This window comes from Salvelinus namaycush, chromosome 31, assembly GCF_016432855.1.
Source record: "Salvelinus namaycush isolate Seneca chromosome 31, SaNama_1.0, whole genome shotgun sequence".
NCBI classification, from domain to species: Eukaryota; Metazoa; Chordata; class Actinopteri; order Salmoniformes; family Salmonidae; genus Salvelinus; species Salvelinus namaycush.
This window is the reverse complement of record NC_052337.1, coordinates 32,162,274-32,178,213: the sequence shown is the minus strand read 5'-3', so window position 1 is coordinate 32,178,213 and position 15,940 is coordinate 32,162,274. Positions and strand designations below refer to the sequence as shown.

At 42.3% G+C, this 15,940-nt stretch overlaps 1 protein-coding gene across 2 annotated transcripts in view; it reads right to left on the bottom strand.

Annotated features, from left to right (window-relative positions):
- LOC120026348 (ceramide transfer protein-like) overlaps window positions 1–15,940 on the bottom strand; it is a 71,086-nt gene that overhangs the window by 24,579 nt on the left and 30,567 nt on the right. For both annotated transcript variants that reach the window (XM_038971190.1, XM_038971189.1), the window contains 3 exons: window positions 2,462–2,569; window positions 688–823; window positions 49–132 (listed from right to left, as the gene is read on the bottom strand). In XM_038971190.1, the coding sequence (XP_038827118.1) occupies window positions 49–132; window positions 688–823; window positions 2,462–2,569 (328 nt within the window). The remainder of the gene's footprint in view (window positions 1–48; window positions 133–687; window positions 824–2,461; window positions 2,570–15,940) is intronic.

Genomic DNA, 15,940 nt, shown 5'->3' with positions numbered 1-15,940 from the left:
AGTGGAAACGTTGTAACTTTTCTTTAGAGGGTATTCTGCTTTACTTACGCTTCTCCTTGCTGCCGTTGTTGTTGTGGATGAACTCTCCATCTGACCGAGTGTTGGGGAAATCATCCTCATCATCATCCACAACTTGAGAGAGAAGGAGCAACAGCGAAATTGAAGTCAGCCATGGTCATACAGTACACTAGTTCCTACAAAGTCCCTGCAGAGCCACTAACAGAGCCAGAGTAGGGTAGTGCCAAGAGTTGCTTATGCATGCACCCAGCCACAGAGCATGGCAGGCAAACAGACTGACAGAACTCTACTGTACTCAATGCCACAACAATGCCCTGGCCTCTTCTGCAGGAGCGAGGGATGGACGGAGGAAGCGAGAGAGATGAGAGGGGGAACACATTCTTATAAAGATTCTGCAAATGTTTCCCCAAAGCTAAATATTTTCATGATCCACACGTTTGGCATTTCTTATTTTTGTGGTATTCCATTGTTCTTTGAGTTAGGTAATATTTTATATTCAACAGTTTGTAGCAATAAGTAGGAACCCATTGGTTTTGGTCTCACAGATCAACTGCATGTGATTTTTCTTCCCACTAGACCTCATAATACTAGGCCTGGGTGGCTGTCTAGTTAGCACTGAATACTTGATTGACAAATGCATCTGATTGATTGATCCATTGATGGTCTTACTTGTGTCTCTCTGCAGCTCGTCCTTGGAGACGGCATCGGCGCAGCCGTCAAAGTATTTCTGCAACGTGTCCACCTGTCTGCACAGGATGTCTCTGAACGTCTCCATCTCTGCCAGCTTCTCCCTCAGGCTGTGGCCCTTCAGAACCAAACGGGACCGCATGGTCAGCAAACACCCTGGGCTCTATTTTAACAAACTTAACGCAATGGTAGGGGCTGTGGCAGAAATATTTTTGAATTATGAGCGCAATAGCTGGCCGTAGCGTGAAAGAGACAGGTTTTGATGTATAGTTGTGACGAGGGCTTGTCCACTCACTGACCAATCGACACGTTTCATGGCTTAATACACGTTTTGTCTTAAGTTCTGTAGGTTATTGACGGTCTTTGCGATGTCATCAACTCCAATTCGGATGGGGGCACAGAATATTATCTTCCTAGTCCATTGTGGATTGATACAGTTTATTAAATAGCATAGGCTAGTAACAAGTAATAGCAACAAACAGTCAAAAATAATCCAGTGTTTGCTCAATATAGTGTTGTGTTGACACTAGACAACGTTGTAATTGGCTTCAATGAGTACAGGGCTTTACGCATCGCACTTCTCAAATAAAAAATGCAATGCTCCTGTAAATTGTATTGTATGTGAGGCACGTCCTAAACAAGCAAGATATAGCCTAGGCCTACCGTTGATATGGCATTATAGGACTGAATTATTTGAATATGTTTGGAGGAGCGCGTCTTTGGTAACTGAACACGAGGCGCCCTTTGGAAATAGGGATGGATTCAGGTCGAATGGAGTAGCCTCTGCAATGCAGGTAGGCCTGTGTGAATTGTGAGTAATGCAAAAGCCTCAGGAGTAGACCATTTAGAAACCTTTCATGGACAGGCTCCTTGGCTAATGCATGGCCAGGATAAGACACCAGACTCATTGCTGTTGAACCAGATTTCATTTTAGTAGGGTAAGGGTAGCTTGTTTTTTAATCAAACGAAACAGAAAACAAGCAATAACTAAACATTTTCTAAATACGAGTGTCACCAAATCACATCATCTCTCGTCCCCTGATGGGCATATAGCCTACATGGAGGGGTTTACACACATCCAAAATAATAACTGGAGCTGGCTAAAATAAAGTATAATAGCCTACATAAATAAAAAGGGATACTCCCAAGCTTGATATTTTAATAAAGCTTTGGTGATTAAGATTTATTTCAAGGCGGTCTTACGAGCCAAACTCTTCATAATAGTCTTGACTACTTGGCGAATGCGTAGGGCAGGACAAAAAAAGAAATAACCGGCCTTCATTGAGGAGAGGGGAGGCTATGCTTTGTTTTTAATCAAATGAAACGAAATGGGGAAAAACAATAGTTTTTTATGTTTCTATATACACAAGGTTTACAGGCACAAAAAGCACATCTCTTTTTCCATGTGTATATGGGCACTGTGCGTCACGGCTGGACAGACTGCATTTCCACTGTCAAAATCCATGCCTCGTTACCGCAAAGACCAGCTTTTGGATCGTCTTAAATATCCCCACCAGCGCTGCCTGAAATTGGCACTTTGGTGTACATTTCTAAGGACACACCTCAGATATTGCCACCACTCCCACCTCAACGCAAGCGAGCTCATATACAGTAAGACAGGTAAATGACCAATCCTGGCACAACAGAAAAGCACCAGCTTTAACAGGTCAAAAATCGAGCGGGCGTTTGATAATTGCACTGGCTTAATGTCAGCTGAAAGTAGAGCCTTCTGTGTGTGTGTTAAGTCAAGACTCACCTTGAAGGAGGAGGTGGATGTGGTGGAGTAGCCGCTGGTAGCAGACGTGAGAGACACCATAGAGCCATGTCTTCTCAGACTGGACTCTGAACCATACCCAGACTCAGCCTAGACACATGGCGCGAGAGAAAGAAATTAACAGATATCATTAACTTTACACAACAACACATCAGCAAAATATCAAGTCTATTAAGGGGGTGACATACAATCACCACATCACGTCAATATATCTACCACCAAATGTACCAGATCTCAACTTGCTATCACACAGTCAGTATATTCAGTTACTAAACCTCAACTAGTAAACCTACTGATAAACAAGCACCTTCACCTCTACTAGTCACACTAGGACAGAGTATGAGGTTAATGCAAATACTCTCCATCCCTACTTATTTTCTCTCTGTCACAGAGTTATTTCTATGACCCTGAAAGTGCAGTAACCATAGAAATAGAATGAATAGGAAGAGCATCTCCATTCAAGTCAATGATGGCATAATGCATGGACTTGCAGTCATTTTGAGTGTACCCAGGCCAGGAAGTAAAAGCAGGAAGTGTACCCTTCAACCTGTGCTGTGATTTGTTGATTCAACTCAACTAACATTACACAAATACATTGCATAGGCCTTTATCACGACCATAATTGTCACATCCGGTCAGTGATGAGTTGCGTAGCACAACATCTGGCAAAATAGAGCCGCAGCCGCTATTTTTTACAACTTCTCTGGCAAGACATTTAACTTGTAGCTGTATAGTCTGTTTGTAACTCTACTCACTACTTGTAGCTGTATAGTCTGTTTGTAACTCTACTCACTACTTGTAGCTGTATAGTCTGTTTGTAACTCTACTCACTACTTGTAGCTGTATAGTCTGTTTGTAACTCTACTCACTACTTGTAGCTGTATAGTCTGTTTGTAACTCTACTCACTACTTGTAGCTGTATAGTCTGTTTGTAACTCTACTCACTACTTGTAGCTGTATAGTCTGTTTGTAACCCTACTCACTACTTGTAGCTGTATAGTCTGTTTGTAACTCTACTCACTACTTGTAGCTGTATAGTCTGTTTGTAACTCTACTCACTACTTGTAGCTGTATAGTCTGTTTGTAACTCTACTCACTACTTGTAGCTGTATAGTCTGTTTGTAACTCTACTCACTACTTGTAGCTGTATAGTCTGTTTGTAACTCTACTCACTACTTGTAGCTGTATAGTCTGTTTGTAACTCTACTCACTACTTGTAGCTGTATAGTCTGTTTGTAACCCTACTCACTACTTGTAGCTGTATAGTCTGTTTGTAACTCTACTCACTACTTATAGTCTGTTTGTAACTCTACTCACTACTTGTAGCTGTATGGTCTGTTTGTAACTCTACTCACTACTTATAGTCTGTTTGTAACTCTACTCACTACTTATAGTCTGTTTGTAACTCTACTCACTACTTGTAGCTGTATAGTCTGTTTGTAACTCTACTCACTACTTGTACCTGTATAGTCTGTTTGTAACTCTACTCACTACTTGTAGCTGTGTAGTCTGTTTGTAACCCTACTCACTACTTGTAGCTGTATAGTCTGTTTGTAACTCTACTCACTACTTGTAGCTGTATAGTCTGTTTGTAACTCTACTCACTACTTGTAGCTGTATAGTCTGTTTGTAACTCTACTCACTACTTGTAGCTGTATAGTCTGTTTGTAACTCTACTCACTACTTGTAGCTGTATAGTCTGTTTGTAACTCTACTCACTACTTGTAGCTGTATAGTCTGTTTGTAACTCTACTCACTACTTGTAGTCTGTAACTCTACTCACTACTTGTAGTCTGTTTGTAACTCTACTCACTACTTGTAGTCTGTTTGTAACTCTACTCACTACTTGTAGCTGTATAGTCTGTTTGTAACTCTACTCACTACTTGTAGTCTGTTTGTAACTCTACTCACTACTTATAGTCTGTTTGTAACTCTACTCACTACTTGTAGTCTGTTTGTAACTCTACTCACTACTTGTAGTCTGTTTGTAACTCTACTCACTACTTGTAGCTGTATAGTCTGTTTGTAACTCTACTCACTACTTATAGTCTGTTTGTAACTCTACTCACTACTTATAGTCTGTTTGTAACTCTACTCACTACTTGTAGCTGTATAGTCTGTTTGTAACTCTACTCACTACTTGTAGTCTGTTTGTAACTCTACTCACTACTTGTAGTCTGTTTGTAACTCTACTCACTACTTGTAGTCTGTTTGTAACTCTACTCACTACTTATAGTCTGTTTGTAACTCTACTCACTACTTATAGTCTGTTTGTAACTCTACTCACTACTTATAGCTGTATAGTCTGTTTGTAACTCTACTCACTACTTGTAGTTGTATAGTCTGTTTGTAACTCTACTCACTACTTGTAGCTGTATAGTCTGTTTGTAACTCTACTCACTACTTGTAGCTGTATAGTCTGTTTGTAACTCTACTCACTACTTGTAGTCTGTTTGTAACTCTACTCACTACTTGTAGTCTGTTTGTAACTCTACTCACTACTTATAGTCTGTTTGTAACTCTACTCACTACTTATAGTCTGTTTGTAACTCTACTCACTACTTGTAGCTGTATAGTCTGTTTGTAACTCTACTCACTACTTGTAGTTGTATAGTCTGTTTGTAACTCTACTCACTACTTGAAGCTGTATAGTCTGTTTGCAACTCTACTCACTACTTGTAGCTGTATAGTCTGTTTGTAACTCCACTCACTACTTGTAGCTGTATAGTCTGTTTGTAACTCTACTCACTACTTGTAGCTGTATAGTCTGTTTGTAACTCTACTCACTACTTGTAGCTGTATAGTCTGTTTGTAACTCTACTCACTACTTGAAGCTGTATAGTCTGTTTGTAACTCTACTCACTACTTGTAGTTGTATAGTCTGTTTGTAACTCTACTCACTACTTGTAGCTGTATAGTCTGTTTGTAACTCTACTCACTACTTATAGTCTGTTTGTAACTCTACTCACTACTTATAGTCTGTTTGTAACTCTACTCACTACTTGTAGCTGTATAGTCTGTTTGTAACTTTACTCACTACTTGTAGCTGTATAGTCTGTTTGTAACTCTACTCACTACTTGTAGCTGTATAGTCTGTTTGTAACTTTACTCACTACTTGTAGCTGTATAGTCTGTTTGCAACTCTACTCACTACTTGTAGTTGTATAGTCTGTTTGTAACTCTACTCACTACTTGAAGCTGTATAGTCTGTTTGTAACTCTACTCACTACTTGTAGCTGTATAGTATGTTCAATATCAATACAGCCATTATCCACCAATCACAGAGCTGCTATTGAATATAAAGCAGTTTCTTATCTGGTTGGTTGATAAAAGACAAAAAAATCAACCCACAGGTTCAAAGCAGTGGTGTGTTTGATATCAGTCTACACAGACAAACAGGGAGAGGGGGAGAAATGGAGGATAGACTGGAGCTGGATTAGACAGTGGCCATTATATGGGTTCATGATCAATTCTGCAATTTTGTGTTTTATTGTGCTGATCTTAAAGGTGCACTATGCAGGAATCGCTCCGCCATTTCTTGGTTGCTAAAATTCTCATAGTTTGTCTAATTTCAGTTTATGTGACAAAACAAGCAGTATGCTGTAGAGAATCATTGTACCATATTCTAAACCGCTGTGAAATATATTTTCCATAACCAAGAATATTGTATTTTCAGATGTTTGAGGCTAGTGTTCAAAAACCGAAAGTAGAAGATGCAAAAACTAAATTTAAGAACAGGAAGCATCGAAATATCGCTCATAGAACAGATCTACCGCTTCTTAGACTTGCTTTCAATGAGAATGACAAATCTATAATGCACATTTCTATGTGAATTTGGTCAGGTCACCAGAACAGCGATCACCAACCTCGATTTGGATGAAGATTTCTACTTCAATGAGTCGGCGGCGCAGGACATACTGCTCACCCCAGACCAGGCCCTAATCCCCACCACTCGGAAGAGAAAGAGACGGCGTAAGAGAGGTTGACGTGCAGGCACCCTGACGAAACTACGTCGGCAAGTACATAAACCGCCTCTACCCTCCGTTCTATTGGCGAACGTACAATCACTGGAGAACAAACTGGAAGAGCTCCATTCGGGTCTATCCTATCAATGGGACCTGAAGAACTAATATCTTATGATTCTCGGAGTCATGGCTGAACAAGGACATGGATAATATACATCTAGCTGGTTTTTCTATGCACCGGCGGCAGGACAGAACGGCAGCGTCGGGTAAACTCAAAGTTGGAGGTGTGTCTCACTTTGTTTACAACAGCTGGTGCCCCATCTATAATACTAAGGAAGTCTAGAGCTTCTGCTCGCCTGAGTTAGAATAACTCATAAGCTGTACACCATATTATTTACCAAAAGAGTTTATCTATATTTTTCGTACAGTAGCTGTGCATTTACAACTACAAACCGATGCTGACACTAAGACTGCATTCAATGAGCTGTATAGGGCCATAAACCAACAAGAAAATGCTCATACAATCCTCCGAGTGGCCGGTGATTTTAATGCAGGAAAACTGAAATTTGTCTTACCTCATATCTACAGCATGTCACCTGTGCAACTAGAGGTGAAAAAAACCTCTAGATCCCCTCTACTCCACACACATAAAAACATATAAAGCTCTCCCTCGCCCTCCATTTGGCAAATCTGACCATAACTCTATCCTCCTGATTCCTGTTTACAAGCAAAAACTCAAAACAGGAAGTTCTAATGACATGCTCAATACGGAATTGGTCCGATGAAGCGGATACTAAGCTACAGGACTGTAGTTACCACATCAGTCAGCGGCTTCATTAATAACTGCATCGACAATGTTGTCCCCACAGTGACCGTACGTACATATCCCAAACAGAAGCCATGAATTACAGGCAACATCCGCACTGAGCTAAAGCTGCCGCTTTCAAGGAGCGGAACACTAATCCGGACGCTTATAAGAAATCCTGCTATGCCCTCCGGACGAACCATCAAAAAGGCAAATCATCAACATAGGACTAAAGCTCAAATCCTACTACACCGGCTTTGACACTCGTCCATTGTGACAGGGCTTGCAAACTATCATGGATTACAAAGGGAAAGCCAGCCGCGAGCTGCCCAGTGACACGAGCCTACCAGACCAAGCTAAATGCCTTCTATGCTCGCTTCGAGGCAAGCAAAACTGAACCACGCTCTAATCTGGAAATGTATGGCTTGTAAGCAAATGTCATTGCCATTGAGCTAGTTATCATAGTAGCAGTAAACAGCAGCACGTGATATGAGCGATGGAGAGAGACGTGAAAGGGAGCAGATTTACAGCCTTGCTCTATCCAATCATAGCAGTAGAATCAAGTTACAACCTGCCCATTTCTTGACAGATAGCTGAACTAGTCAATTGAGTTGTTTCAAATTTCATCCTAGAAGCTGAGTTGTTTAGAGATGAGTCCTGACAGCTAAAAAACTAAACAGCAGTGCCTATATGATGTCCTTCCATACAGGTGTGACATGCTGGAGTGATGCTTCTATGCAAACGTTGTTGATAAGTAGACTTATATAAGTCCCAAATGGAAGGCCAACAGATTGTCATCTGCAGCACCATAAACTCCACTGATCAGCCAAAACAATAACTCAATGCATGCACACTCCTATTGAATATGCATTCACCTGGCTTGTGAGTAGACCTATGCCATCAAAATGTATCCAGTTTATCAAGAGATTTACCATTCAAATAAAATCATTACCATTATGTTGTTATTTAGTCAAATGTATTGTTTGATTTTAAAATTGATGCATACACGGCTGTCTCTGGGAAATGTTGTAATCAAAATGTTCACATTTAATGATATTGAATATCGGCTAAAATATCGGCCATTGGCCTCCTTGACCCCCCAAGATTGGTATCGCCCCCCCCCCCAAACTAGTGGCTCTGCCGTCAAGGACACATTCAATACCATGTGCTGCAGTGTTGGTGTCTGGCTGTTTAGCCTCTTAGACACACCACATACAAACACAATATTCACTATTTAAATATGTTAATTACATGCTCATAGGTCCACTATTTGTTCTGCTGTGTTCAGAGTGCCTTTTTTCGCCTTCACACCACCTGCAACCTCACACCATGACCACTGCATAAGCAAATCCCTCCCTAGGAGATGGGCTCAGAAAGTCACTTTGAGGAATCCCTACTCTGTCTGGAATTAGGTCCTCCCACTCCTACTGCCTCATATCTTGTCTTGCCTCTCCTCCTCCCACTGCTCCTCTCTATCCTGATCTAGCCACAACTCTCTCCCTCCCTCCTCCTCCTCTCTCTTGCCCTTCTCTCTCCCTCTCTTTTAAATCTGTGACCTACTTGATAAGGACTTCTTACTTTCATTTGATCTATTCATTCTCTCTCCTTCTCTCTGATGAGTAATAGGGCATAATTCCAGAACACATTACTCTCTGTGTGTGTGTGTGTGTGTGTGTGTGAGTGTGTGAGTGTGTGAGTGTGTGAGTGTGTGAGTGAGTGAGTGAGTGAGTGAGTGAGTGAGTGAGTGAGTGAGTGAGTGAGTGAGTGAGTGAGTAAGTGTTAACTCGAAATGACAATGACAAGGTTCCAGTTTAACAACGTTTACTAAACCGTATTAGCACACTACATGGTTGCCATTGCACTCAGGCCAGGTCCATCAACAACGAGACCCCTGCGCAGGCGCACTAATAACAGAGTGAAAGCCCCGTAACAACAGAAATATTGGGATACTTAAAACATGAATTTAACCATCTCCCACATTTCTTTAAAGACAAATAAAACAACAACATAATTAACTTTCCATTACTGAGTGCCTTTAGGAGCACAAGACCGGATGCTCCCTTTTTAGTCTGACAGTAGGCAAGCTGTTCCTTTGTGGCTGACCACAGAATCCTCTGGATTCTCTGTGCTTGAATAAGTTCCTTGATGCTGCTAATCTCAAGACAAAGTCTTTTCTCTGTGACAGACTTGGTTGACTTCACAGCATCAACTAAGGAGTAGTTGTCAGTGACACAAACTACAGGTAGAATGTGCCGTTTTGTCTCACCAGTGGTGAGAACAGAGTTGCAAGAAAGATAGCATTGTCAATTCCATCCGCAAGGGTTTATCCAGCAAGTGTACTTCGGACAACCCTTCTGATCCTTTTTGACTGCCAACAGATAGGAGAGAATCTTCTTCTTTCCCCTATTAACACAATTAGATGTCCACCTTGTGTGCCCCCATCTGTAAGGTTCTCTAGGGAAGCATCACTGAAGACAACTAGTTTCAGAGAGTCATCTTTTCCAACATGCTGTAACTTTAGAGTCACTTGTTGTGATTTCAGTTTACGAACAACTTTGTTTGCCTCATGAATGGTTTGTACATTGGCATGTTGTGTTGGATGCCAAGTTGAAGCCATCAAACATTACATCAGGTCTACTCTGTCTAGCAACCCATAGAATTTGACCTGTCTTTGACCTCAATTGATCAGCTTCAACTCCACAGAGAGGGGAATTCCTTTGTATGGCTCTTGAATTATCCATGTGGATAGGTTGAAGATTATTGATATAGTTCTCCTGTTAAATCAGTATTTTTCCATCAACTGTAATAATTGTTGTTATGTTGGCATAGAGTTTATCATGCTCCTCATGGCTGACCTGGAAAACAGCTTTGAGGTGTGGAATCACAGTTGTAGCAAAGGCCTGTGAGCCACCCCAGATGAAGTCATCAACATGACAGGCAAGTACTCCAGTCACATTACAGTCTTGATCAAGCCAATAGAAGACTGCAGGATCCCCTTGACATTTTTCCACCTGTATTCAGCATTGTTGCCTTGACTTTTTTGTACCAGTAGAGTGATGCATCTGCCAGGCCATACATACACTTTAGTTTCCACAGTGTTCCTTCGCTCTTAGCTTCAGGCGTAGGCCAGATGTGAATGTCCCTTCACAGCTCTGTTCCCTGCCAAAATGCAGATTTGATATTTATGGAATGAAGTTTCATTTTTTTCTGGCAGATCACGGTCAGCAGCAATCGGAGTGACTCTGAGGCGCATGTCGGTGAGTCATTTGGGAGTTCTTTAGCAGCCAGCTCCTCAAAACCTCTAGCCACTAGACGTGTTTTTGGCACTATTCCAGTTAAGGATGCTTTAAGGGTACACACCCACCTTGTTGAGACACATTTTTGTCAAACACTCCATTTTTCCTCCAACTACTGAGCTCATCTAGCTTAGCTGAGTCAAATGACACGTCCTTTGTTTCAAGTACATAATTTTAAATGTCATTCTGTTTTTCTTGATTTTCCATTGGTTAAATTCTGAGATTATCTATAAATGACAGGTCAGCTGACCCTGTTGTACCAGAAAGTGTACCTGATTCAGAGTACTGCAAGTTGTACCAGTTCTGGTGTTTTCCTTTGGCTTTTCCTGCTCGACTGTTGCTGTATGTGGAATACCACTTTCTCTGTCCATGTATTTAACAGTTTGTCCAGTTTTCAGATTGGAACAACAATGTTGTCTATGAAAATCCAACTGACATTTACTCCTGAGGTGCTGACCTGTTGCACCCTCGACAACCACTGTGATGATTATTATTTGACCCTGCTGGTCATCTATGAACATTTGAACATCTTGGCCATGTTCTGTTACAATCTCCACCCGTCACAGCCAGAAGAGGACTGGCCACCCCTCATAGCCTGGTTCCGCTCTAGGTTTCTTCCTAGGTTCTGGCCTTTCTAGGGAGTTTTTCCTAGCCACCGTGCTTCTATACCAGCATTGCTTGCTGTTTGGGGTTTTAGGCTGGGTTTCTGTACAGCACTTTGTGACATCAGCTGATGTAAGAAGGGCTTTATAAATACATTTGATTGATTGATTAACACTTGGCTCTTATTGAATGTTTTCCTCATTTGGATGCTCAACAGTATTACCTGTGGCATGGTTGAAGGTCTCTGCTCCATTTCCTGTGTCAGTTTCAGTGTCCATATCATTGGATGCGACATCTGGTAGGTTCGTGTCTGTTAATTTGTCTTTTTTGTAATTTTAATTAGGAGGTTGATTCTCAGCAACAGCCCCTCCATCTTGTTGATCATTTACTTTCCGCAATCTTGAGTGATGCACCCTGACAATGGTGCCTCACAAATATCACCACACCATCTTGGCCAATGACTTCTCCCGGTCCTTTCCACTCTTGACAGTCAACTCGTTTGTACCAGACTTTGTTACCAGTCTCGTACTTCTCATCGGTGGGTGGGTCAAAGCTGTTTACGTAGAGCCCTGTGAATTCTCTGAACACTCTGCTTCAGTGAAGGCTTTTCTCGCTGCATGTAGTGCTGAAAGGTGCTGTCCCACCCATTCACTCACACTGGTCCATTCTAGTGCTGGTGGCTTGTCAACCAGTACAGAGGGAAGATTAGAGTTCTGCCCAACACTAGTTGGTATGAGCTGTAGCCATGAACATTGTGCATTGAGTTTTTTGCCTTCAAAGCTCAATCTAGGGCTGTTTTCCAGTCACATCCATTGTCTTGCTTCACTTTCAGCATAATCTCTGTGAGTGTTTGATTATGTCTCTCCAGAAGTCCATTGCTCCATGGACTGTATGCAGAAGTTGTCTTTACTTCCATGTTGAATTTCTCAGCCATTTCTCTTATTTCATTATTATTGAATTCTCCTCCATTGTCACTACAAATTCTGGGGCGGGTCATGCACACTTATCCAGGAATGAATGAAGTGCTTGATGATTACACTGGGTTTCTTTGTATTCACAATGCTTCCAGCACTGAAGCGTGTGAAGTGGTTGACTATGTGAAGGTACCACACACTTGGTCCTAGCTCATGTAAATCTATAACCATTGTATCATTGTACTTAGAAGCCAGTGGCAAACCAACAGCTGGTCTGGGATTAGGTTTGCTGTATTTCTGACATGTCTCACAACTGTTAACTATCTGCCGTAGAATGGAAATACTCTCATCATCATTATTCCCAGAACTGCTGAGTCATTTCTGAAGTCTGTCAACTGTAGCATGTCCAAACTGTTTGAAGTTTTAACAATACTTTGTGTTTTTCCTTTGTGTTCATGTTTTTTGTGACTGTCAGAATCTCCATGTGCTCTGTGTCCATCAGAATCAAATTTTTACATGGACTCTGTGTGATGTCTTTGTCTAAAATGTTTACACAATAGTGGCCTGAGGAAGTAAGTTCAAGGGTCACTGGTTGTTTAAACATCACTGCCTTGTCATTTTTTATGTCTAGTACAGCTCCTGCCTTCTTGAGGGAAGCTTTGCTTAATAGTAAGGGGATATCTGTAGGGACCACTTCTGTTTCAATGTAACACTTAGTCTGACACATTTTTGATTCTCCCATCTCCAAATTTGAAAGCTCAGTTGCTTGTGGTGTGTCAATCATATTTTGTACTTCTTTCAAATTTTGTTCACTGACATTGCTATCAAGCCATTTTGCACCACACACTGTGCGTGTACATGCAGTATCAATCACAGCAGATCCTAAAGCAGATCCTCCATAAATTTCATCAGCCTATCGAATGCACCGGCAAAATCCTTAATCATTGTTAGTCTAACTTCCGCGACACATACAAAGCCCTCCCTCGCCTTCCTTTCAGAAAATCTGACCACGACTCCATTTTGCTGCTCCCAGCCTATAGACAGAAACTAAAACAGAAAACACCCGTGCTCAGGTCTGTTCAACGCCTGTCCGACCAATCGGATTCCACGCTTCAAGATTGCTTCGATCATGCGGACTGGGATATGTTCCGGATAGCGTCGAACAACAACCTTGATGTATACGCTGATTCGGTGAGCGAGTTTATTAGCAAGTGCATCGGTGATGTTGTACCCACGTCGAATATTAAAACCTTCCCCAACCAGAAACCGTGGATTGATGGCAGCATTTGCGCAAAACTGAAAGCGCGAACCACTGCTTTTAATCAGGGCAAGGCGACCGGAAACATGACCGAATACAAACAGTGTTGCTATTCCCTCCGCAAGGCAATCAAACAAGCTAAGCGTCAGTATAGAGACAAAGTAGAGTCGCAATTCAACGGCTCAGACACGAGAGGTATGTGACAGGGTCTACAGTCAATCACGGACTACAAAAAGAAAACCAGCCCCGTCACAGACCCCAATGTCTTGCTCCCAGACAAACTAAACAACTTCTTTGCTCGCTTTGAGGACAACACAGTGCCACCGACACGGCCCGCTACCAAAACCTGCGGGCTCTCCTTCACCGCAGCCAACGTGAGTAAAACATTTAAACGTGTTAACCCTCGCAAGGCTGCCGGCCCAGACGGCATCCCTAGCCGTGTCCTCAGAGCATGCGCAGACAATCTGGCTGGTGGGTTTACGGACATATTCAATCAATCACTATCCCAGTATGCTGTTCCCACATGCTTCAAGATGGCCACCATTGTTCCTGTTCCCAAGAAAGCTAAGGTAACTGAGCTAAATGACTATCGCCCCGTAGCACTCACTTCCATCATCATGAAGTGCTTTGAGAGAATAGTTAAGGATCATATCACCTCCACCATACCTGACACACTAGACCCACTCCAATTTGCTTACCGCCCCAATAGGTCCACAGACGACGCAATCACACTGCCCTAACCCATCTGGACAAGAAGAATACCTATGTAAGAATGCTGTTCATCGACTACAGCTCAGCATTTAACACCATAGTACCCTCCAAACTCGTCATTAACCTCTTGACGCTAGGGGTCAGATATATATATATATATTATTTTAAATAACGTTCCCAAGGTAAACTGACTATTTCTCAGGTCCAGATCGTAGAATATGCATATACAGATTAGGATAGAAAACACTCCAAAGTTTCCAAAACTGTCAAAATATTGTCTGTGAGTATAACAAAACTGATTCTGCAGGCGAAAACCTGAGAAAATCTAACCCGGAAGTGATTTTTTGTTTTTTAAAATCTGTGTTTCCTGGCCCGTCTTTCTTCCATTTAAAGGGGTATCAATCAGATTCCTTTTCCAATGGCTTCCTCAGGCTGTGACCAGGCTTTAGACATAGTTTCAGGCTTTTATTTTGAAAAATGAGCGAGATTTTTCAAAAGTAGTCAGGTGTCCTCTGATTAGTTCCTGCACGCGAGAGGTAGCTCTCCATTTTCTTTTTCTCTCTTATTGAATAGGTTACGGTCCGGTTGAAATATTATCGATTATGTTTGTTAAAAACAACCTGAGGATTGATTATAAAAAACATTTGACATGTTTCTACGACCATTACGGATACTTTTTGGAATTTTCGTCAAACGGAACGAGGCTTTGGTTTTCTGAACATAACGCGCAACCCAAATGGCATTTTTTTGTTATAAAAGTAATATTTATCGAACAAAAATAACATTTATTGTGTAACTGGGAGTCTCGTGAGTGCAAACATCCGAAGATTATCAAAGGTAAGCGATTAATTTTATTGCTTTTCTGACTTTCGTGACCATGCTAATTTGGGGCTAGCTGTTCTAGCATTGATTGATACACTCTCAAAAGCTTGGATTTCTTTCGCTGTAAAGCATATTTTCAAAATCTGACACAATAGGTGGATTAACAACAAGCTAAGCTGTGTTTTGGTATATTTCACTTGTGATTGCATGATTATAAATATTTTTAGTAATATTTTGCGCCCTGCAATTCAGCGGTTGTTTAGGAAAATGATCCCGTAAAAGGGATCCATAGCGCAGAGAAGTTAAGCTCGAGACCCTGGGTCTCGACCCCGCCCTGTGCAACTGGGTCCTGGACTTTCTGACGGGATGCCCCCAGGTGGTGAGGGTAGGAAACAACATCTCCACCCCGCTGATCCTCAACACTGGGGCCCCACAAGGGTGCGTTCTCAGCCCTCTCCTGTACTCCCTGTTCACCCATGACTGCGTGGCCATGCACGCCTCCAACTCAATCATCAAGTTTGCAGACGACACTGCAGTGGTAGGCTTGATTTCCAACAACGACGAGACGGCCTTCAGGGAGGAGGTGAGGGCCCTCGGAGTGTGGTGTCAGGAAAATAACCTCACACTCAACGTCAACAAAGGAGATGATCGTGGACTTCAGGAAACAGCAGAGGGAGCACCCCACATCCACATCGACGGGACTGTAGTGGAGAAGTTGGAAAGTTTTAAGTTCCTCGGCGTACACATCACGGACAAACTGAAATGGTCCACCCACACAGACAGCGTGGTGAAGAAGGCGCAACAGCGCCTCTTCAACCTCAGGAGGCTGAAGAAATTTGGCTTGTCACCAACGGCAACTGCTCCACCCACAACTGTAAGGCTCTCCAGAGGGTAGTGAGGTCTGCACAACACATCACCGGGGGCAAACTACCTGCCCTCCAGGACACCTACACCACCCGATGTCACAGGAAGGCCAAAAAGATCATCAAGGACAACAACCACCCGAGCCACTGCCTGTTCACCCCGCTATCATCCAGAAGGCAAGGTCAGTACAGGTGCATCAAAGCTGGGACCGGGGGCTGATATA